The 23,545-nt window shown below is 35.7% G+C and overlaps 1 protein-coding gene and 1 non-coding gene across 5 annotated transcripts in view; both read right to left on the reverse strand.

Moving 5' to 3' along the window:
- Positions 1–443: 443 nt before the first annotated feature.
- Positions 444–23,545, reverse strand: part of RNF2 (ring finger protein 2) — a 48,385-nt gene continuing 25,283 nt past the window's right edge. For all 4 annotated transcript variants that reach the window (XM_004001340.5, XM_023247243.2, XM_011291005.4 and 1 more), the window contains exons 2-7: positions 13,170–13,258; positions 9,318–9,478; positions 8,481–8,696; positions 3,586–3,858; positions 2,587–2,758; positions 444–2,296 (exon numbers count right to left, since the gene is read on the reverse strand). In XM_004001340.5, coding sequence (XP_004001389.1) covers positions 2,195–2,296; positions 2,587–2,758; positions 3,586–3,858; positions 8,481–8,696; positions 9,318–9,478; positions 13,170–13,256 — 1,011 coding nt within the window. In that variant the 5' untranslated portion in view covers positions 13,257–13,258 and the 3' untranslated portion in view covers positions 444–2,194. The remainder of the gene's footprint in view (positions 2,297–2,586; positions 2,759–3,585; positions 3,859–8,480; positions 8,697–9,317; positions 9,479–13,169; positions 13,259–23,545) is intronic.
- Positions 12,710–12,782, reverse strand: TRNAK-UUU. Its single transcript has one exon. It is a non-coding gene; the product is annotated as a tRNA-Lys (tRNA).

Consider the following 23,545-nt stretch of genomic DNA (forward strand, 5'->3'; position numbering starts at 1 on the left):
TGTACTTAAATTAATGCCACCGATTTGTACCCATAAAAATGGTTTAAATTGTAAATCTGATTATGCATATTTTGCCATAATAAATTTTAAATTGAGAATGTATCCAAAGGCCCTTACCACATTTGGTGAGCCTTTTGTTCCTCAACTGAAAGAGTGGGTATAGAAGTTACTTAGAGAATACTTTACAAAACCTTGATTGGTAGTGATGATAAAACAGTACCTAAGCCACCAACACACACACACACACACACACACACACACACACACACACACACACACTACACTCAATGCTCTATCAAATACCTATTATATTTTGCAAAGCATTACAAATCTAATAAATTCACTAATGATGCAAAGTTTACATCCTCCCATACTGACAAAACACAAACATTCTCTAAGCACAAAGCTTATATTCACAAATAATTTTCTGCAACAAGACAAAATTTCAATTAATCACAATGGGAATTTAGTTATTTAATGCAACCACTAATCTAATATCACCAATAAAATGTAAGCAGTTATATCACAAAACCAGGGTTATATTCAGTGGACATGCATTAATAATAATCTATACAATTTTAACGTTACACCAGAAAAGGAACTGAATACAAAATTTCCCTTGATTTATGGTGGTCTTCAAATTTCATGGCACAGATTACCAATAAAACTGTAAAAACAGATTGTAAATATTTTCAATAAAATGGTAAAAAATTTAATGAGCCTTTAGGTTTCATATTGGGCTAAAGATTCAAAACATCAAGCTGGCCCCAATCTGTCAAAAATGACAGATAAATATATACAATGACTAGACAGGTTATTTAGTTACAATGGTACTGAAGAACTACTCACCCCTGTCCAAAAACAAAAAACAAACAAAAAACCCATTGGGGTTAATTTCTCAATGCAAACAAAAGTATTTGTAAATACTGTGATTATTATAAACTTGGAAACATACCTGGAATCAGGACAGTGATGAAAGTAACACACAAGGTCAATCATATTTCTGATCTGTCTTCATAAAGCCTTCTGGCTCCAAAAGCCCAACACTGTCCCTCAATATAAAACTAAGAAGAGAATGACTTTACCCTACTTGCTGACATTCTTCTACAGAATAATCTTTCACTAGGGCAGGGCTCAAGCTCCATTAACTTGCTTCTCTAGAGTGTGATTAGCAGAGCACCAAATTTATAAACTGATAGGGCCACCAAAAATGCTGAACACACTTTTCAAACAGAAGCAAACTCCCCCCACCCCCCAACTGTTAGTTCTATGCGCCATGTTATTCTTGAAACTTACGTGGCTACCAATAAGAAAAGAATTAGGGAAGGTTTGAACATATCTTGTACTTTTCATCAAGGCTAAAGTGCAAAATATCTCCATATCTCTGATATTTTAATAGGAAAAAACATCAAACACACATAATAAAGAAACTGAAGTGACAGTAAAGCTAATACAAAAAAGACCTCTTTAAATATACACTTGAAGACTACATAAGACCAATTTTTCCTTCTTCAGTGAAATCTGTAAATGAACCAAGTTCTCACAGAACTTGACATTTTGTTTCTCTTTCCCAGGATCAGAAATTCCAAAATTAGAGGGAAAAAATGGAAAAAAATAACATTGCATGACAATGGACACTAAGTTCATAAAGAACCTTTTTAAAAAATGAGATTTTATGGAAGAAAATACCATGAAAATAATAATCCTATGAGAATTGTCTTTTAAGCACAGTAAATTTGAGCCTTGGTCTTCATGAAGATACTACAGCTTATATAGAAAACTATAAATATACAAGACTCCAGGAAAAAAAGTCAAAATACGTATTATTTAACATTCTGTAGGCCTAAAAAACTTTGGAGGGGAGGGAAAAGAATAGCCAACTGAATCTCAAGAATACAGAACTATGAAAAATTCCTGGGTCAAAAGGGTGCTCCAAATGGAACCATACTTAGTGAAAACATACAACTTAGATTATTTTAAAAGGAAAGAAGTCTTGAATAATTGCAGTCCCTTCCAAAAAGGAAATCTTAAATTAAGGGGAAAAGATTCTAATAGTGTAAACGAGTCTGGCTCAGAAAGAAAACTGAACAACATATCCAAGATTCTGTCCATAAAAGTAAAGACGTTACATCTTTAATATTAAAGAAATAGGCTATAAAAAAAGTTCATTCTCAGACTTGGTTTTAGTAAAAGCTCATTTGTGCTCCTTTGTGGGTGCATAATAAAGTTCCATGGGTTTGTTCACTTTCCAGTATTTCTCACTGACCAATTCCAAAGAAAAAGAGCCATTTAATACCTAAAACAGAAAAAGAAAGAATTAGAAACTGCTTAAAGCACAGTGAGATGTACCAAACATAAAAGCCCCTTTTTTTTTTTAATCTTAGGATAAAACTTCTTGTCACATATACTATTCATAAAAGAACAACCAAAAGCTATCAAAATGGTAACTACTACCCCATTGCAATTTCTCATCCTGTCAGGGTCTCAGGGTCCTGAACCATTTTGATTAGGCCCCACCAAACCACCTGCCAGTCTCAGCTGGTGAATGTGCTTCCAGTTTCAACAGCTATTCTTTTAAATACTCACAGTGAACTGCCCACTGGCTGTTGCTATGTAAATGGTATACTGCTTCTCACTGGCTGTATCAAGGTTCATCTGGTTTGATTCTCCTTTGCTTCGAAGTTCTTCCAAAGCTAACCTCACAGCCAGATACTTGGATAAGTGATCAACAGTGGCATTACCTGAAGTCTTTATGTATCTGGAAAAATAAATTAAAAATTTAATTTCTACATTAATGATAAAAACATACTCAAACTATAGAATACGTTTCTAACAAGCTAAATAAAATGTTAAGTGTCTCAATTACTCATGAAATAGTATCAGAAATTTATTTCTCTACTACCTAAACCTTTTTATTGAGAGGTACTGAAGAGCAGAAAGTACAAACTTACTATCTGTCTACAAGGACATGAAAGTTCTACCTACCTTATCATCCAAAAATGATATAAATGACAAATACAAACACATATAAGGAGAACTGCAGGGAGAAAAGAACATAACCCTCAGCCCCAATGAGCAGAATTATGTCATCTACAGCAGCAAGAGGAATAGTAAGAATATGAGCAAATTTCTTGTTGTCTAAGAACTGATGGATTTTCTGGTTTTTAAGATAGAGCCTAGAAGCACCAACCTTGAAAAAAAATTTTTTTTAAGCATGGCATACCATTCAATCACTCATTGAACAAGTATTTGATACTTATCTGACCTCAATGACAGCAGTGTGGAGATAAGTGGTAAAACAGCCATCTTTGCCAGCATGAATTCTAGAGCCTACTGGTAACCTTAGTATCATTTAAATAACTCTTCTTCCCTCTACCTAGAAGTGTCATTCCTTTCAGATACACAAATGTGGATGGGAAGCACATGAGGAAGGAAGTAAATAACAATCTACACAGCCAGAATATCCAAGTGAACGCTGGCAATCAATGATATAACAAATACTGCCCTTACTTCTTATGTAAAACTACCTTTTAATTCCAAATTAAATATAAATTCAGATAATCTAAGGCTAACCTACACACTTACCTTGTCTGTGCACTATCATCTTTTTCCATTAGTGTAGGATGAGGCCTGAATACTAATTCAATTTCACTAGCACCATCCATTACTGGATCAATTGCCACTGTTGCATTGTTATTATCAAGCTCAAGCCCGGAATCATCAGATGTTTTGGTCCGTTTGTTACTAGGTCCTGCTTCCTGATTACTGTGTGTGGATGCATTACTACAGTGAGAACTGTCACCATTGTCTTCTGCTCCACTACCATTTTCAATCTGTTGTTTCTTGCCTCGCTGTAATCTAGTTAAGGAAAAATAAGGGGGATGCATAAAATTTACATTTGGACCTTTTCAACATCAATTTTAAAACACGTTTACTGAACTTCAGAATTCTAAAAAAGTCTTCATAATTGAATTTGCTTCAAGTTGGATAATGGCATTTATTTCCCTCGTGTCCCAGAAAGTTCTAAAGAACCCCACTCATATATACATAGTTGAATGACTCAAACAAATGTTTATATTCACTTAAGAATTTTCTTTATTTACTATCAGAATTATTGCCATTTGTATTTTGATCATTTGTTACGAGATTTTAAATCTAAAGTCATGATTCAGAAATGAAAATTTAAAAGTTGAGGGAATATATTTGTGCCCCTTTTTAGTTAGTTAGAAGTTCATAAGGAAACAAGATTTAAGATGAATGGGAAGCACTCCCTCCCTGCCAACCTCACTCGAAGTCTGCTAATATAATATAAAATTATTCTAATGAGAAAAACGAGATGGTATCTAAATGACAAGCATGGATAGAAAAGCAGTCTAACAAGCTCAAACACTAAACAACAGCAACAACAACACTAACTGGACAAGGTGCTCTGGTTATACAACTGATTTACTCATCAAAACAACAGTCAAGGTAGTTATTATCATTTTATAGTTGAGAAAACCAAAGAAAATGAAGTTCAAAGCCCCATGGTTATAAGCTCGTAAGTGCCAGAACTAGAGCTAGGATGTGATACACATTCTACCACACTGCCCACCCCCAACCTGTATATGAAAAAAATTACATGTTTACTGCCAGAACAAGGAAATAACAGCCCGCTGCTTAGGAAAACAGCTCAAGAACTTTCACTTTTTAAAAAACAAAACACACACGCACACACACAAAATCCTGCTTATGAAATCTATAGACCACTTTAAAATTAAGCAGGGATCAATAATAAAGGACAAAACTATGATTCAAGAATCTATCAACAGATACAACAAAATATTTAGTCTTAAAAAGTTTAGAACTAAGCCACTCACAATTCCACTTATATGAGGTACTTAAAGCAGCCAAATTTCAGAAAAACAGAAAGTAGAATGGTGGTTGCCAAAAGCTGAGGGGAGGAGAAGGAAATGAGTTGTTTAATGGGTACAGAATTTCAGTTTTAGAAGATGAAAAGGATTCTGGAAATTGGTTATAATGTGAATGTACTTACACATTACTGTGAACTGTATATTTAAAAATGGTTAAGACAGTAAATTTTATATTTTTTTATCACAATTTAAAACATATTTCAAAACAAACAGGCCAAAATAATGAAACAAACAAAAAAAAAAAAACAGTGAAAACATAAAGACCATACCTAAACATTTCCTAAAATCTGCAACTAAAACAAAAGCAAAGTTGTTTCAGTTGACTGTAAAGTAATCTAACAGGGTTACTTGTCTTACTGTATTTATTTTTATCCCACACTTCTTTCCAAAAAAGTTTCAGGTGACAAAGCTAGATTAATTTATTTCAGGCAGCATTCTTAGAATAATGTTAATATAGATTAATAGATTATATCTTGCATATATCAAATCATATCTACAATACTACATACTACTCTAATAGCATTTCAAGAACTACACCATCACACTTGAATGTCATAGGAGGAACCATAAAAGTATTTAGGAATGTGAATATTTAGCCTCTACTATTTAAAGAACTAGAAGTAGTACAGAATCTAATAGAAGTATTTTGACAAAGATCAAGACTGCTACACACAAGAAATTAATTTTAATTCAATATAAAGGTAGAACTTCAAAAACTTCATACTCAAAAATATTTACTGAGCAGCTACTTTTTAAAAAATGTTTACTTATTTTTGAGAGAGAGAGAGACAGAGCGTGAGCGGGGCAGGCAGAGACGGAGAGAGAGAGAGAGAGAGAGAGAGAGAGAGAGAGAGAGAGAGAGAGAGAGAGAGAAGACACAGAATCTGAAGCAGGCTTCAGGCTCTGAGCTGTCAGCCCAGAGCCTGATGCGGGGCTCAAACTCACGAACCATAAGTGAAGATCATGACCTGAGCCAAAGTCAGATGCTTAACTGAGTGAGCCACCCAGGTGCCCCATGAACAGCTACTTTAAGCCAACCATGGTTCTATGCACTGGAGTAATAAGAATCAATAATACTGACAGTCTCTACCCTCTAAGGGCTTATATTATTCTAGTGCAATTGGTAACACACAAATGTCAGAGAATAAGAGCTGTAGGGAAAAATGAAGAAGGGAGGGTAAAAAGGTATGGAGTGCTGAAGTAGAAGATAGGAACTTAGCAACCTGAAGAAAGTGAGAGAGAGTGCCATGTGGATTATCTGGAAAAGGGTTCTTTACAGAGTACAAAAGCCTTGAGACAAAAGCATGCTGGGGAAGTCTGAAGAACAGCAAGGAAGCTGTAAAAAGCTACGAACAAATGAAAGGAACTCTTGTCATGTACTCACACCACTAGAAACATTCAAACAAAATCAAAGGACTACCTACAAAAATTTTGCAAAGGGGATTCTTTCTCCTGCTTAAAGACTAAAATGAACAACCATTAAAATCCCTCAAAGTCTTAGAAATTTATATAACTCTTTTAAAATATATGCATTCAGGGGCGCCTGGGTGGCTCAGTCGGTTGAGTGGCCGGCTTCGGCTCAGGTCATGATCTCACAATCTGTGAGTTCGAGCCCCGCGTTGGGCTCTGTGCTGACCGCTCAGAGCCTGAAGCCTGTTTCAGATTCTGTGTCTCCCTCTCTCTGCCCCTCCCCCGTTCGTGCTCTCTGTCTCAAAAATAAATAAATGTTAAAAAAAAAAATTAAAAAAGTAAATAAATAAAATATATGCATTCAACATTTTATTTTACTTTGTTAATCAGAGCTGTAGGCCAGTTTAATACAGTTAGAATGCAGCACATCTTCTTCAGAACGACTTCTAAAACTTTAAAAATAGCTATGCTTGAACCTCAATCAAAAATTCTGATTTACTTGGTTTGGGATGGTACCAGAGGCCCTAGAATTTTAAAACTTTCCGTGATTCTGATGTTTAACCAAGGTAAGAAACTTCAGACTGGGACAGGGCTTTATTGGCATCTCCTACTTTGGAAAATGAGGACTCCCACTGAGGCCTAAATACATGAGAAAGTATCAGAAAGGACCATGGAGGAAAGGAAGGGGGAAAAAAACCAGTTAGTTACAAACAGAGAGGGAGGGAGGCAAACCATTAAGAGACTCTTAAATACAGAGAACAAACTGAGGTTGATTGGGGGGGGCGGTGGTGATGGGCACTGAGGAGGGCACTTGTTGGGATGACGACTGGGTGTTGTATTTAAAGAGATGAACCACAGGAATCTACCCCAAACACCAGGAGCACACTTTACACACTGTATGTTAGCAATTTGACAATAAATTATATTTAAAACAAAAAAAAAAGTGTCAGGAAACAAAAATGAGGGTAAGAAAGTATCCAAATAATGCAGGGTGTTGGAAGCCATCATCATGGTCTTTTAGCCTGAAAGTGAATAGAATATAGATATTAGAGACTTCAGAGCAAAGGAAAACCATGACCTGACTTTCAACTTAACAGAATCACTCTGGCTGCTGTGCTGAGAATGGACTTTGTAAAGATAAGCAGGGAAAGTAAAAAGACCAATTAGGAGGCTATTTTAATACTCAAATGAAAGATGGTGGTGGCCTAGACCAATTTGGATACATTATGGAAAAAGTTAAGACTTAACTTTCAGTCTGTTCACAGACTGAAATGCACAATGTGAGAAAAAAAAAAAGAGAAAAGTTAAGGCTGACTCCAAAGTTTTTGGCTAAAGCAAGTGGAATGACAAGGTTTCCATCAACTGAAATGATCAAGAATGAAGAAAAGTAGGGGGTATGAATAAAAAGTTCAGTATGGGGGCCTCAGTGGCTCAGTCAGTTAAGCGTCCAACTCTTGATTTTCGCTCAAGTCATGACCTCATAGTTCATGAATTCAAGCCCTACATGAGGGCTCTGCACTGACAGCACAGAGACTGCTTAGGACTCTCTCTCTCCCTCTCTCTCAAAATAAATAAATAAACTTAAAAAAATTAAAAGTTCAGTATTGGACATGTTAAATTTGAGTTAAGGAATAGCTAATTCATACAAAAGGAACTAGGAGATTATCGTCTCCCAGAAGCCAGGTGAAGAAAACTATTCAAAAGGAAATTTACTGTGTCAAATACTGTTAAATAAGATGGAAAAATGAGGTCTGAGAATCAGCAATTAGATTTTGCAATGTGGAGGTCACTGGAAAATTTGATGAGGGGATACGGGGGTAGGGAAGGGTGTGATAAAAGTCTGACTACAGGGGGTTCAGAATAGAATGTGAGAAGAACTGGAGACCATGAGCACAGACAACTTTTTAAGCAGTTGTGCTATAGAAATAAGAGGAGAAAAGGAATGGTAAGTGGAGGGAGAAGTGGGTACAAGAGAGAATAGAATGGAATACCCTATTAAAAATGAAAGTATATATTACATGGAAAGGTAACTATGCAGAACTACTATTTACAATTGTATTTTATCTTTTTCAAAGTGGAGGCTGTTAAGTAAATTCAATATTTTAATAAAAGTATTCAGAAAAACGGCCACCATCTCTGGCTTCCTTTTCCATATACCTGTTCATGGCCTGTATCTTCAGTCCTTCCTCAATGCTGTGACTGAGTGCTTGCTGATTATTGTGCTTGTTGATCCTGGCTAATACCCTCTCTTGATGAGCTTCATACTCATCACGACTTGGATAAATTTTGCTGATGAGTGCATCAAAGTTTGGGTCTGGCCTTAGTGATCTTTTAGAAACTAGCTTTTTCCGACAGGTAGGACATTCTTTATTGCTAAATAAAAAGAGGGGAAAGAAAATGTAAGCAATGTCAGTATCTTTGGGCTAACAACAAAAATATCCAATTTCTGGATAGTTATGTTTATTCCAATACCTTTAAGTCACAGAAATTTAACCTGAATTTCTTTGCGGGTAAGCAAGATTTTGGAAACTTGAGACATTCAACAGAACTTGTTAACAAAGAAAAATGTGAATACTCCCCAATGATAATTTATATACAATCATCTTAGAAATAAAAATCTATTTCTTGTTAATATAAATTCCCCAATATCCATGCCACAAGGAAAAGCTACCCACTAATACATATTAATTTATGTATCAATCCTTTTATTAAAATAGCATTCATAAGGATATTATTTTATATAATTCAAAAGTAGAAAAACCATGGTTTCATGCTTTGTAATTTCCTCAAAACAAATACTCATGCTTTTATAAAGCTTTTAAAATTCTGTAAAATCAACTGTTTCAAAACAAAGATTCTCCAATAATTAAAACTTAGACTTTAGAAGAATTTCTAGTTCTCAAATGAATACCTATTAGAGAATGTATTTCTCAATACCCATAAAGCACCATCCTGGTATAATTTAAGTACCTAGTATAACTCATTTCAACGTACCCACTTCTGAGGGCTGTGATAATGCAGTCTGCACAAAAACGATGTAAACACTCCTTTGTAGTCATGGTGTTCTTCAACATATCCAAACAAATTGGGCACATTAATTCACTGTGTAGACTTCGGGGTGAAACCACAATTTCCAAGCCATCTGTTATTGCCTCCTGTAGAAGAGTCACTTTAAAATTAAATGCTACCTATTTTATTATGGACAAGTTCAAACATGCAAAAGCACTAAATATGACCAAAATGAACATTTATATACCCATGACCCAGCTACCACCACTGTCAACTCACAGCCAACCTTATTTTACCATAATTTCCCCCCAAATCCCCTCAACCCCCCCACCACTGTTATAATATCAATGCTCTTATTTTAATGGCTAAAAATATATTAATGTGTTTAAAAGATAAGTAATGGTAAATCATCTTGGCCTAACAAAAAAAGCATTGAATTTGTAATCAGATGCCTTCGGTTCTAGTTCTAGACCTATTAATGTGACTCTAAATAATAATTTAACATTGTTTTGTTACCTGCAAAATAAGGAAGCTAAGGCTAAATAAAATTTAATCCTTCTATCTTCACAAATTGCACCATTCTGTTAACAAACTATATTATTTCACACCATCCATTAAAAGATTTTAAGATTCCAATACAAATATTCTCTAATTTATATACATGTTCACAGTAATGTGTAAGTACATTCACATTATTGTATAACCAATTTCCAGAATCCTTTTCATCTTCTAAAACTGAAATTCTGTACCCATTAAACAACTCATTTCCTTCTCCTCCCCTCAGCTTTTGGCAACCACCATTCTACTTTCTGTTTTTATGAATTTGGCTACTTTAAATACCTCATATAAGTGGAATTGTGACTGGCTTAGTTCTAAACTTTTTAAGACTAAATATTTTGTTGTATCTGTTGATAGATTCTTGAATCATAGTTTTGTCCTTTATTATTGATCCCTGCTTAATTTTAAAGTGGTCTATAGATTATAAAATCACTTCTTGAGGGGCGCCTGGGTGGCTCAGTCAGTTAAGCATCCAACTTCGGCTCAGGTCACGATCTCACAGTTCATGAGTTGGAGCTGCGCGTCAGGCTCTGTGCTGACAGCTCAGAGCCTGGAGCCTGCTTCAGATTCTGTGTCTCCCTCTCTCTCTGCCCCTCCCCTGCTCATGCTCTTTCTCTCAAAAATAAATAAACATTAAAAAAAAAATTTAAGTCACTTCTTGAACCTTAAGTCTTGATCCATAAAAGTAGTTTTATACAAAGTGCTCAGGTTCTCAGGTTAATCTACAAACTAATTTAATCCATAGTACTGGTACTAGTATTTCTGTCACGTGTAAAAATGTTCCAATGCAAAAATGCACTTGGAGGTCCAATGTAGAATTCTAGAACACATCACCCAGCTGCAGAGAAATCAGTGACTTCTTTCTTCATAACCACCACCACTACCCACCCTTCCCACAAGGTGGCACTGAGTACAAATTTCCCTAGCTCTAAAGTCACAACCAGGCACTCCTATGGACTGAGGAAAGATATCCAGTAGGTGGCTACTGAAGAGGAAGGTCAGAAAGAAATAAAGAACTTTCTATGTTATTGACACTTTGTTTCCACTAGTTCTCCATACATATGTTTTCTCTACAGGGCCAAAGAATGATGACCCTACAAGGAAAAACAAAAACTACAGATACTTTCCATAAAGGACTCAAGTAAAATGCATTTACAGTAACTACCACTATTTTTGAGTGTCTTAGTATGTTTCAACCTCTCTATAGCACTTTCAGTATTTTCTTTTACTTAATTTAATACACACACAAACTTCTGATGAAGAAACATCACTCCCAAGTATGATGACTCAGCTAGTAACCAAGTCTGTCCTCTTCCTCCTTAGAACTTGCCTAGTAAAATCCCAGCCCTGGACTCAACCACCCATGTTCTCCATGTCTGTACCAGTGCAGGTGTGTAGCACTGTGGGAGAAAAGGGGGGAATCATACAACCAGACTAGTATCACTAAATTTCACCAGTTTTAAATGGGTGTTCAACACAGCTCAGCAATTCTCTCGTAACAAACTTGTTTTTTCTATGTGATCTTATACCTTTTCTTCTATCTGCAGAACTTCCTACACCTGAACACTGAAAAGCTTATCTTACCTCAAATTTCATTGAGAGCTCTCTCATTTTCTCTCTGTGACATCTTTCTTTTTAAATTATTTTTAATGTTTATTTATTTTGAGAGAGAGAGAGAGAGAGAGAATGAATGAATGAATGAATGAATGAATGAACGAACGAACGAACGAACGAGCATGGGAGGGGCAGAGAGAGACACAGAATCCGAAGCATGCTCTAGGCTCTGAGCTGTCAGCACACAGCCCAATGCGGGGCTCAAACTCAAGAACTGTGAGATCATGACCCTAGCTGAAGTCAGAGGCTTAAGTGACTGAGCTACCCAAGCACTACTCTACGACATCTTTTTAAATCATCATCATCTTTCTTGCTAAAAGGAGAAAACATGCCTCTTTCTATCAAAGGGACATCCCTTCCTACCTTTTCAAGTATATTCTTTTGATTATTTTATTTGCTCTCAGGCTTCAGCATTCTCTGGCTCTCCACTAAACCAGCCTGGAGTAGCATCTGCATGGGATTACTATCTATAGTGAAATATGAATGATACACCTTAGAGCAGTGTGGAGCCGGGGCGGCGGGGGGGATATCATTGGTACACCTCTATCTCCCATCTTATAAACAAAACAAAATTTTAAACTTCCCAGTTCCATGTTCCCCTCCAGTTTTTACTCCACTTCTTTGCTTCTCTGCACAGCCAAACTTCTCTGAAAAATTGCCTATATATTTTCACTTTTTTCTCCTTCAACACAGTACAATCTATTTAAGTGAACTTACTCCTGTCAAGGTCATGAAGTATACATTGCCACATTCAAAGTACACTTTTGTAATCCTCATTTTACCCATCCTCTAGGTAGTACTGAACACAGCAGCTACATCCTCCTTCTTGACACAACTCCTCTTAGATTCTGATCCCCTATTTTTCTTTACTTTGGCTGTTTCTTTCAGTTTCCTTTGCTGGCTTCTTTTCCATTACTTCATTTCTAAATGTTGAATCTCCCCTGGATGAAGTTCTGGGGCCCTTCTGATCATCTCTCTCCAGGTTTCCAGATTATCTTATCCATTCTCACTGCTTAAAATTTGCTGACCACACCCAAAATCTTACAGTTAGGCCAGACTCCTAGTTAGCATCTATGCCTGCCTGACTTATAGGCATTTCAAAATGAGTTCAATTTTAAGTATGTTTATCTCCTTCAAACCTGGAACCCCCCCAGTCTTTCCCCTATTCACCTTTTTTTAAAGATTTTATTTTTAAGTAATCTCTACACCCAACATGGGGCTCGAACCCACAACCTAGAGATCAAAAGTCACACGCTCTACTGACTGAGCCACCCAGGTGCCCCCCATCTTCACCTCCTTGATCTCCCTTAATGCCCCCTCCCATGATTATCTGTTACCTCACTGAGGACTTTCCCCATTTACACAACTTCTAAAATGTATAATTCTATAGATATTTGTTTAATGTCTATAAATTCCATAAGCTGGTGCCACAACTATTTTACTCACCACTTCACCTAGTGCCTAGCTTAGGACCTGGTACAGACTATGCACTTGAATTATTTGTTTAATCAATGAATGAAGTGTAAACCAAACATACCCAAGTCAAGACTGCTTGCATATAAATTCATTATCACCGTTATGTTCTTTTAAGTATTCATTTTCTAAAAATGTATACCAGTTTACAGATGTGTCATATTTCCCCCTAGTTACCTTAGTCTACATTACCTGAGGTGTTCGTTGTAATTCATATAAACTGAGTTCCCATGTTTTGCTTAATGGTTGAGTTCCGTTTGTCTGCACAGCCTGAGACATTGCTAGGAATAAAAAGGAAAGAAAAACAATTTCAGTATCTGAAGGGGAAGTAAATCTCAAAACTGATTTTTTGGAATTGTGAATCCTAAGAATAATCAAAATAGAAATTACACACTGGCTCCTCAAAAATTAAAAAGAAGAAAAGCTCAAGAATCTTTTCATTTAAAAATACAAGCTACTTGAGAGCAAGAGACTACACTGAACTCTAAATGCTCTACAGGTGGCATAAAAAGCTTAAAATTATTACTGAATGTACAGAAAACTCTCTTAATCCTAAACAATAACTAAGTTTCTAAACATTTAGTTCTATGATTTAGAACTGAATAAAGAAAATGTAATAGTCTTCAGCATGGTCAATTCTTGCCCGATACAGTAAAATCTACTTTATAGTACTTTAAACTCATGCTCATTCTGCCTCTACTTTCACAGTTCCACTCATGAAAAATCCTCTACCTGATATAGTAAGTCAGCTTATAATGTTCAGAAAGCTCTTCCTAACGCTGAGCCTTAAAATGCTACCTATTCATTCTATAGCTGCCCTCTGGAGACACAATGATTAAGACTAATAATTTTTCTACATGACAGCCTTTCAAATATTTGGGTACTGTTATCATATCCCACCTGATTTTTCTTTCCTTTTGGCTAAATATGCGCTAGTTCCTCCTACTGCTCACCATTTGCATTATTTCAAGGTCTCCTCACCACCTTGACATTAATTCTGCCTCTCTCCTCTGGTTACGAATAAACTTAACGTTAAGGCCAATTTCTGTGCTTGTCTTTGAGTAGGGGAATGGGATCTAGGATACATCTGAGGAAGATGGTCTTAGAAAACTAACTCCTCTCCAAAACAGGCAGAAGAAGGGGCTCCAGGCATTAACATTTTTAGTAGGTATCTATTATTAGCCAACCTGAACTGCTCTACGTCCTTGCCTCAGAATTCACGGCCTAAAACGAAGGAAATCATGTAAATAAGTAAACTACAATCTGACAAGATAAATTCTAAGCAGCAGAATCAAAAAAAACAATATGGAATTTCAGAAAAGAATCAAGGAATTTGAGGAGTAAGGGAAGGCTTCAGCAGAGATGGAGTAAGCTTTAAAAAATAAGAGATTACTACACCAAGATGGGAATAGAAAAGAAAGAGGGTTCCCAAAAAAATAGAACACCATGTATGAGGACAGGCATGAAAACAGAATATGCCTGTACTTAGGAGCTACTGGAAGTTTCAAATGAGTGATGCAATCAAATAGTTTCACAGAAACTCAAGTAGTAGTTGCAGAAGGTAGAGGAACAAAGAGCAATTAGCAGTAAGAAAAGTGAGGACGCTGTTTCAAAAACCTGGTTAACTATCTGAACCAAAGCAGTTAAGCATGGACATAGAGACAAAACTAGATAGACTTAGTGATACATTCGACATTGATGTAAGAGAGGAGGATCCAATATGACTTTGGGAAAACAGCTATCCTTTAAGGAGATGGAGAACACAGAAGGAACGTGTGGGTGCCTGCGTGGCTCAGTCAGTCAAGCAACTCTTGATTTCAGCTCAGGTCATGATCTCCTGGTTTGTGAGTTCAAGCTCTGCGTTGCAGAGCTTGCTTGGGATTCTCTCTCCCTCTCAATTTTAATAAATAAAGTTTATTAAAGCAAATAAATTTCAATAAATAAAACTTATTAAAATAAATAAATTTTAATAAATAAAATTAAAAGAAAAAAGAAGAGAACAAGATAAGTGGAATGGCTACAAATACTGAGTTGCAGTTATTTATGGCCCACTGAGGTAGAGTGGTTCATTAGACAGAAAAATCCCACACCTGCTTGAAGACACAACCTGCATATTTAAATCATATATTCTATATTGGCATGCAGACAATGAAGGACATGACCTATTTGTATCCAGGAAGCTGAACTTCCCACTTCCAGCAAATACCATTTAAACAGCTATCAAGAACTCACCCAATCGGCAATTAGCTCCACTTTGCTTTAAGAAGCAAAAGCACTTAATTGAAATTTAAACTATATTTAACCACTAAAATTCTACATACCTGTCTCTTTTTAATAAAAAACGACACTCCACATGAAGTTTCTCCCTTGCCCAAGCAAAAATTTGAAATAAATTATGTTCAAACTTTTCATATGAGCAAGCTGTGACTTTTGTTTACTATTTCAAGGCTGCCCACTGAGTCTACCTCCAGTATTCTCACTTATTTTATTTACCAGAATTGGTGGGCTCCCAAACAAGCAAACGTTCCTTGAGCCTTTTGTTTCCTTGTAGATATATGTGCCATTATCTCTACCATAAATCCTACTACAACATAATGAATGTCTCAGAAAACTAAAATTACTCAGGAGGAATTTCTAAGAATTCCAAATCCTAATCCCATCTCCCAACCTGTAACTGCTAACGTAGGGCCAAAGCTCTCCCAGCAAATTAACGGGAACCATCAAAAAAAATAAAAGCCTTCTGCTGAAAGCTCAGTTGTAGAGATATCAGTTCTCCTCCATATAACCAAATTGTATCTGATTTAGATATTTGTATTTCTTTGGCAAGCATGATTCAGGAAGTAATTCACAAGTTAGTTGTAGTTTAAGAATTTCCTGGTATTTGGAAAAACTAGGATCTCCATGGCCTTGAAAAGTTTTCCGGTTTCTCTGTGTATATCTATCTGTATTACACAGCATATGTTCTCTCTGGTATCTAGGGTCTTAAATGCTACTGCAGGGATGCTATCTTACCAGATAATGCAGCAGGTAAACCTGAGACCAAAAAAAGGATACAATCGTGCTGATCATCAAAACCACCGTCTCAATTCTTAAGAACATATCAGCTCTGTAGATCTGAGTTATATTTAGTGGCCTCTCCTGTCACCTGGCCAAGAAGGGCCAACAGGGATCTAAGAATTAAAAATTCCATTTTCGGAGGCCTCAAGATACAATTGACACACACAGAGGAAGCATATACATATGCATGGTCTGAAGGACACGATCCATATGTATAACAGGAAGCTCAAATCTCCACTTTTGGCAGTCACTGAACAGATAAGCTCTAGAGAATTAGCTCCTCTTGCTTTAGGTCAATATACTGTGTCATTTAAATTTAATCTAAAGTTTCTACCCTTCCCCCAAAACACATATAACCCTTCTTTTACTTTCATTTGGTAAGAAGCTGCATTTTTGTCTTGATGTTCTCCCTTGCCCAAGCCAAGAATATGAAATACACTTAGTTTTTGTTTTTCAGATGAGAATGAATTGTGATTTTAATGAACATTATTTGGGAATTATCTATGTTCAGATACTACTAATACATAGAGTAAATAAGAATGGATCACCTAGGATTATAAACTGGAAAGACAGAGCATAGAGATGAAGCCAGTGAAGATGAGAAATGAGGTGTCAGAAAAAATAATCTTAGAGATTCTTTCCAGCAACAGGAATGTGCTACCTAGACTACTGCCTGATGATCCTTGCAGGACAACAGAAAAAGATCTAGGTCTACCTGGCCCAACCCCCAATTATCACACCTAAATTACACTTCTGAATAAGAGATTCCCCAACAAAACAGAAATGTTTCCTGCACAAAGTAGGCTCTCACTTTTGTGAAGAGAATATACAAATGAAAAGTTATTATTAGCTACGACAAGATAACTTGGCAAAAACAGAAACTCAATCTGATAAAAGACCTAGTTACAGGCAGATTTTGAAAGCTTGCAGCATCACCAACCAATGGGGAAGAAATATCAACACAATATTTAGATGTTCTTTTAGAGACTACAAATACCTGGCACTTTCATGCTGACTTTGCACATGTTCACATTTATGGCAGGCAGATCATGCAATCCTTTCACAGAGGCTCAATGTGGTTTCAAAAGCTTTTAAACACAGCACCTTCAAGAGTGACTACCCACAAAGAGCAGAATATGCAAAAGATGAAAAATTCCTGTGCATCTACACAGAAAGATTAAGTTTATATTTTTTAAAACAAGAAAAAGGTTAGACTTCCAGTTTCCAGTTCCACATATTAGTCACTTTGCCCTAGCAAGTAAAAAATTGAAAAGACTAAAAAAATCAACAACTTTTCTTGGACCCATAGCAAGGGGAGGACGCAAGGTAAACCACTGTCCCCAAGAGTGAAAAGACTAAGTATATAGGAAATCTCAGCTTACCAGAGCAACTCGGGAGTGGAAACTCCAACAGGATCCAGTGTCAGAAAGGTAAATCTGAATTACAATTAAATTGCTAGACTCAGTGCAGCTAAGTCTGATAGTTGAAAACGCCAGGCAGACCCAGTCATAGAGGTAGCTCCAAAATATGAAATTTACCTCCAGAAGCTTCACCAGATTCCCACAGTAAACAGTAAAAATCCCTTTATGCTCGCCAGAGAAGTCTGTTCTTAACAAGGCCTGCCCTCAGGGAAAACGAGTTATTCAGAACCTAACATGCTAGGATATTATCAGAACCTGACTGATTGGGAAGGACAATACCCAATCCCAGCCCATTCTAGGCATCCTGTCCCACCTGAGGGAAGAGGAAATAAACTGAGAACTAGTGGTAAAGTTCACAGTCCAAAGTATTAGTCTCACTAAAAGACTGAGACTACAAGACTGTAAAGCCCTTCATCTCCCTCTACATCTCACCACCACATAACTGAAGGCCTATTTACAGCAGTTCCTTGTACCCAGTACACCATGTCTGACTATCTAGAAAAAAATTCTAAATCATACCAAAAGGCAAAAAACACAATTTGAAGAGACAAAGCAAGCATAAGAACCAGACATGGCAAAATAGTACTGGAATTATCACATCAGGAACTTAAAACTACTATGATTACTACGTGAAGGGCTCTTAATGAGTAAAACAGACAGCATACAAGAACATATGGGCAATGTAAACAGAGAGATGGAAATCCTAAGGAAAAAAACCAGTAAGAAATGCTAGAGATCAAAACACTGTTATAGACATGAAGAACGCTTTTGATGGGCTTATTGGTAGCCTGGATATGCCTCCAGCAAGAACTCTGAGCTAGAGGATGACAGATCAATAGAATCCTCAAAGACTGAAAAAGAACAAAGAAAAAACAACAACAACAAAATCCCAGAACAGAATACCCAAGGACTGTGGGTTAACTTCAAAAGATGTGATATACATGTAAAGGGAATATCAGGAGGAGAAAAAAGAAAGAAAGGAATAGAAGAAATAATTGAAACAATAATGACTGAGAATTTCCCCAAATTAATGTCAGACACCAAATCACAGATCCAGGAAGCTCAGAGAACACCAAGCAGAATAAATGCCAAAAGAACTACACCATGACATATCATTTTCATACTACAGAAATTCAAAGATAAAGAAAAAAATTCCTGAAAGAAGCCAATGGAAATGGTTACTTACTAAAGTTAAAAAAAAAAAAAAAAAAAAAAAAAAGAACAAAGTATGTCCTGCGCTTTAGACTTGTGTTGCATTACAGTTGCTTACATGTCTGCTCCATCGACTTAATATATCTTAATACTTTCTCCTACACCTAGAAATGAACCCGCTTTTTAATAGAAGTTAAATAAGTGAAGATGTTTAGAAAGGAAAAAATAAATCTTAAATGATATATAACAGTAAAGAATTACTGCTTACTAAAGCTGATCTTACATGATTTAACCAGGCATCTTCAAATTGGAGTATGTATATATACTCCTGACCTATACAAAAGCTTTCCAGGGGGCTATACAGGGCTAGGATAGTTTTCAAATAATTTTAATTTACAGATTATCAATTCTCCTTAAGTATTTCTACCCAAATTCATCTAACTAAGAACAGGACTATGTATCTGCGTAGGTCTCTCTCCCTGCCCTAATCCTTTCATAAGATTACAAATCATTCATTCACTCATTCAAATATTGATTTATCTATTGCACCCCATGCACTGTACAAGCTGCTATGAATACCAACAATAAGCAGAACAAACATGCATAAAATAAGTTAATAATTCTTAAGTGCTATATAAAAGATTCAAAAAAGGATCCTGGGCTTTTCAAAATGGGGGATCGAGGAAGGACTGTCAAAAGAATAGACATGCTGTCCTGCTTCCAATTCTGTGTCTCCCTCTCTCTCTGCCCCTTCCCTGCTCATGCTCTGTCTCTCTCTGTCTCAAAAATAAATAAAAACATTAAGGAAAAAAAAATTAAAAAAAAAAAAAAAGAATAGACATGCTGGAAAAAAAAAGAAAGGTCAACGTGGCTGGTAAAGAGGAAAACAAGAAGAGGTTACAGAGCTAAAGAGAGGTGACCTTCTCAAGAATCAAATGAGATTAAGAATTTATGGGCTGTATGAGTAAAACATCCCTCAGAAATATTTATGATCTTCAATTTTAAGTAATAAGACCATAAAAACTGAAAAAAAGCATTAGAAATTAGAATATAAAATTAGAAAAAGGAAAAGTAATTATAAAAGCATAAAGCAAATCGAAAGAACACTTAAAAATAAAAAATAATGGGACTTGTTCATGAAGCAAAATTTAATTAGCTTTGATAAAGATAATGCTATAAATTTCCCATAAAACCAAAAGGAAAAAAAGAAAATGCATACAAATAGATTATACTTTTAAAATTAGACTATATTCTACTTTATATCAAATAAATTCAACTATTCCTAATTAAGTCTTCTAATATGTTAGAAATAGATGGAAATACTTTTTTTAACTTAATTTGTTTTTAATTTACATCCAAATTAGTTAGCATGTAGTGCAACTATGATTACAGGAGTAGATTCCTTAATGCCCCTTACCCATTTAGCCCATCCCCCCTCCCAAACCTCCTCCAGTAACCCTCTGTTTGTTCTCCATATTTATGAGTCTCTTATGCTTTGTCCCCCTCCCCGTTTTTATATTATTTTTGTTTCCCTTCCCTTATGTTCGTCTGTTTTGTCTCTTAAAGTCCTCATATAAGTGAAGTCACATGATATTTATCTTTCTCTAATTTCACTTAGCATAATACCCTCCAGTTCCATTCATGTAGTTGCAAATGGCAAGATTTCATTCTTTTTGATTGCCAAGTAATGCTCCATTATATATATATATATATACACCACATCTTTATCCATTCATCCATCGATGGACATTTGGGCTCTTTCCATACTTTGGCTGTTGTTGATAGTGCTGCTATAAACATTGGGGTGCATGTATCCCTTCGAAACAGCACACCTGTATCACTTGGATAAATACCTATTAGTGCAATTGCTGGGTCGTAGGGTAGTTCTATTTTTAATTTTTTGAGGAACCTCCATACTGTTTTCCAGAGTGGCTGCACCAGCTTGCATTCCCAGGAAACATTCTTTTTTTTGAGAGAGAGAGAGTGTGAGCAGAGAGAGGCAGAGAGAGAGGCAGCCAGAGAATCCCAAGCAGACTCCGTACTGTCAGCACAGAGCCCAATGGGGGCTCAAACCCATGAACCCTGAGATCATAACATGAGCTGAAATCAAGAGTCCAAAACTGAACCAACTGAGCCACCCAGGTGCCCCTGAAATAGATGAAAACACTCTTAACTTGATGAAGATATATATACCAGAAGCCCCAAGGTTAAAACTTTTGAAAATTCCTATTTTAAAAGTCAGGAAAAAAAAACAAGACTGCATTTCTGCTGGAAGTCCTCCATATGCCACTCCCCCAACACACACACACACAAAGAATAGGGGAGCAGGACACTGGAAAAGGAATTGACAAAAGTATCAGCTATAGATAATATAAATACCTAGAAAATCCAGCAGAATCAAATGAAAATTTACTATATTAAAAAAAAAAAAAAAAAGGCAGCAACATGGTGGCTTCAACAGAGAAAAACAAGCCAAAAAAGCCATAGATTTCTATAAACCAGGAATAAACATTTAGAAATGCATTTTTTTTAGTGATCTGATTTACAACCATTCACAAGAGCAACAAAAGCTACAAAATATTTAGAAGTAAATTTCACGAAATATTGACAAACGAAACTCTACAACTTAACTGAAAGATATTAAAGAGAACATGAATTAAATAAACATATATGTAAACATAAATCCAATGTAATGCAATCCCAATCAAAATATCAACATATAAAATGATTCTTCTAAGATTAACCTGAATGATGCACAACAATACTCAGGATACTCTGAAAAAGAATCAGGGAGACATTCCTTATGTCTAATATTAAAGTTTCATGAAAAGCAACACTATGGTCTGAAGTAAAGATCAGATTAACGCATCAAAACAAAGGGTTCAAAACAGATATGTGAATTTATGTAATTTAAGATATTTTAAGTCAGAAGAATTTAAATACTTAAATTAAAAAAATTAAATCAGACATACCTAAATAAATTAAAAACTCCAAAAGGATTAAGCATTCAAAAAAAAAAGCGCTACAATTTCGAAGGGGCACATGCACCCCAATGTTTACAGCAGCACTATCAACAATAGCCAAAGTATGGAAAGAGCCCACATGTCCATCGATGGATGAACGGATAAAGATGATGTGGTATATATATATACAATGGAGCATTACTCGGCAATCAAAAAGAATGAAATCTTGCCATTTGCAACTACATGGATGGAACTAGAGGGTATTATGCTAAGAGAAATTAGTCAGAGAAAGACAAATTATCATATGACTTCACTATTATGAGGAATTTAAGACACAAAACAGATGAACGTAAGGCAAGGAAAGCAAAAATAATATAAAAACAGAGAGGGTGACAAAACGTAAGAGACTCTTAAATATAGAGAACAAACAGAGGGTTGCTGGAGAGGTTCTGAGAGGGGGGATGGGCTAAATGGGTAAGGGGCATTAAGGAATCTACTCCTGAAATCACTGTTGTACTATATGCTAACTAACTTAGATGTAAATTTAAAAATACAATACAATACAATACAATAAAATCTATATAAGATGAGGGTAGAATGCCTGCCTACAATTAAGATTAGGAAGGCAGGCTACTAAGACACAACACCAGAATACTTTAAAAGTAGTTCACGTTTCACCTCATAAAATTTTTAAACTTCTATACAAAAACAAGGAAAGTTATCACAAGCAAACTAAATTGATAAGCGAGAGGGAGAAAATATTTGCAACATCAATAATACAGGCAAATATCCATAACGTACACTGAATCCTCTCCCAAGACAATTTAAAAGACAACTCAATATAGGCAAAATAATTGTGCTTAACTTCACTAATAATCCCTAAACTGCAAATCAAAACACTCTTATCTACATAAGCCTTATTTCTTGTCTATGATACTGACAAATATCAAGACACTAATAATACAGTATGTGTTAAAGTATGCAGAAAACAGGAATTCTCAAATCCAGAAGTGTACAGCAGCATGGTTTTGGGGACAGAGGATTTACAGTATTTGGCCTTAGGAATGTATGCCTTGAAATGGAAACGCACACCTGTTTTTAAATTTATTATTTTCGATCAACATACAATTAAGAACTTACTGGTGATAATCATTATTTTATCCACATTCTTTAGAAGTGTTATAATAGACAAATTAGCTTGGAACTTCCATACAATATGTACTCTAAAATACATAGGTACCTTAAACTCTAAACTAATCTCATTTGCTTATTCTTTGAAAAAATTCAATTAAATTAATAGTTGTAAAATCAAAAGACAGTATCTGTCAAACACAGATGCCAGTGAAAGAGAACATACCAAAAGAACGGTCTCTGCTCTTTGGCCAAATCAAAATATTAACACTGTACTGTACTGGCTGAATCTTCAGAGCAGTCTGAATCTGTCAAAAATGTTTAATGCACTTAAGTTTGGCCTTATAATGGTTCTCTTAGGAAATTTATCCAACAAATATTCTCATACAGGTATGCAATAAATATATATACAAGAATGGTGATCACAGCATTGTTTGTGATAGCAAAAAATCGTAGAAATATATATATATATATATGTCTGTCAATAGGAATATGGTTAATTAGGATATAGCCAAAGCACACAGTACACAGTATTATGTAGCTACACATACTGACATGGAATTCAACATATGCACACAACAAACAGTAACTTTTTAAAAAGCTCTAAGGCAAAATATAGAATATGATCCTATTTTAAAAAATCCAAACACCTAATGTAGGCTTGTGATTTTGAGTTCTGTTCACTATGTGTCAACCATATTTGCCACCTTTCTCTTTGTCAGTCTTACCAAGTTCATTCTCATTTTAGGATCTTTTTTAAAATTTTTAAAAAACTTTTATTTTTTGAGAGAGAGCATAAGCTGAGGAGAGATGAAGAGAGAAGGGGACAAAGGACCCAAAGGAC

The sequence above is a fragment of the Felis catus genome, chromosome F1 (genome assembly GCF_018350175.1).
Source record: "Felis catus isolate Fca126 chromosome F1, F.catus_Fca126_mat1.0, whole genome shotgun sequence".
Lineage (NCBI taxonomy): Eukaryota > Metazoa > Chordata > Mammalia > Carnivora > Felidae > Felis > Felis catus.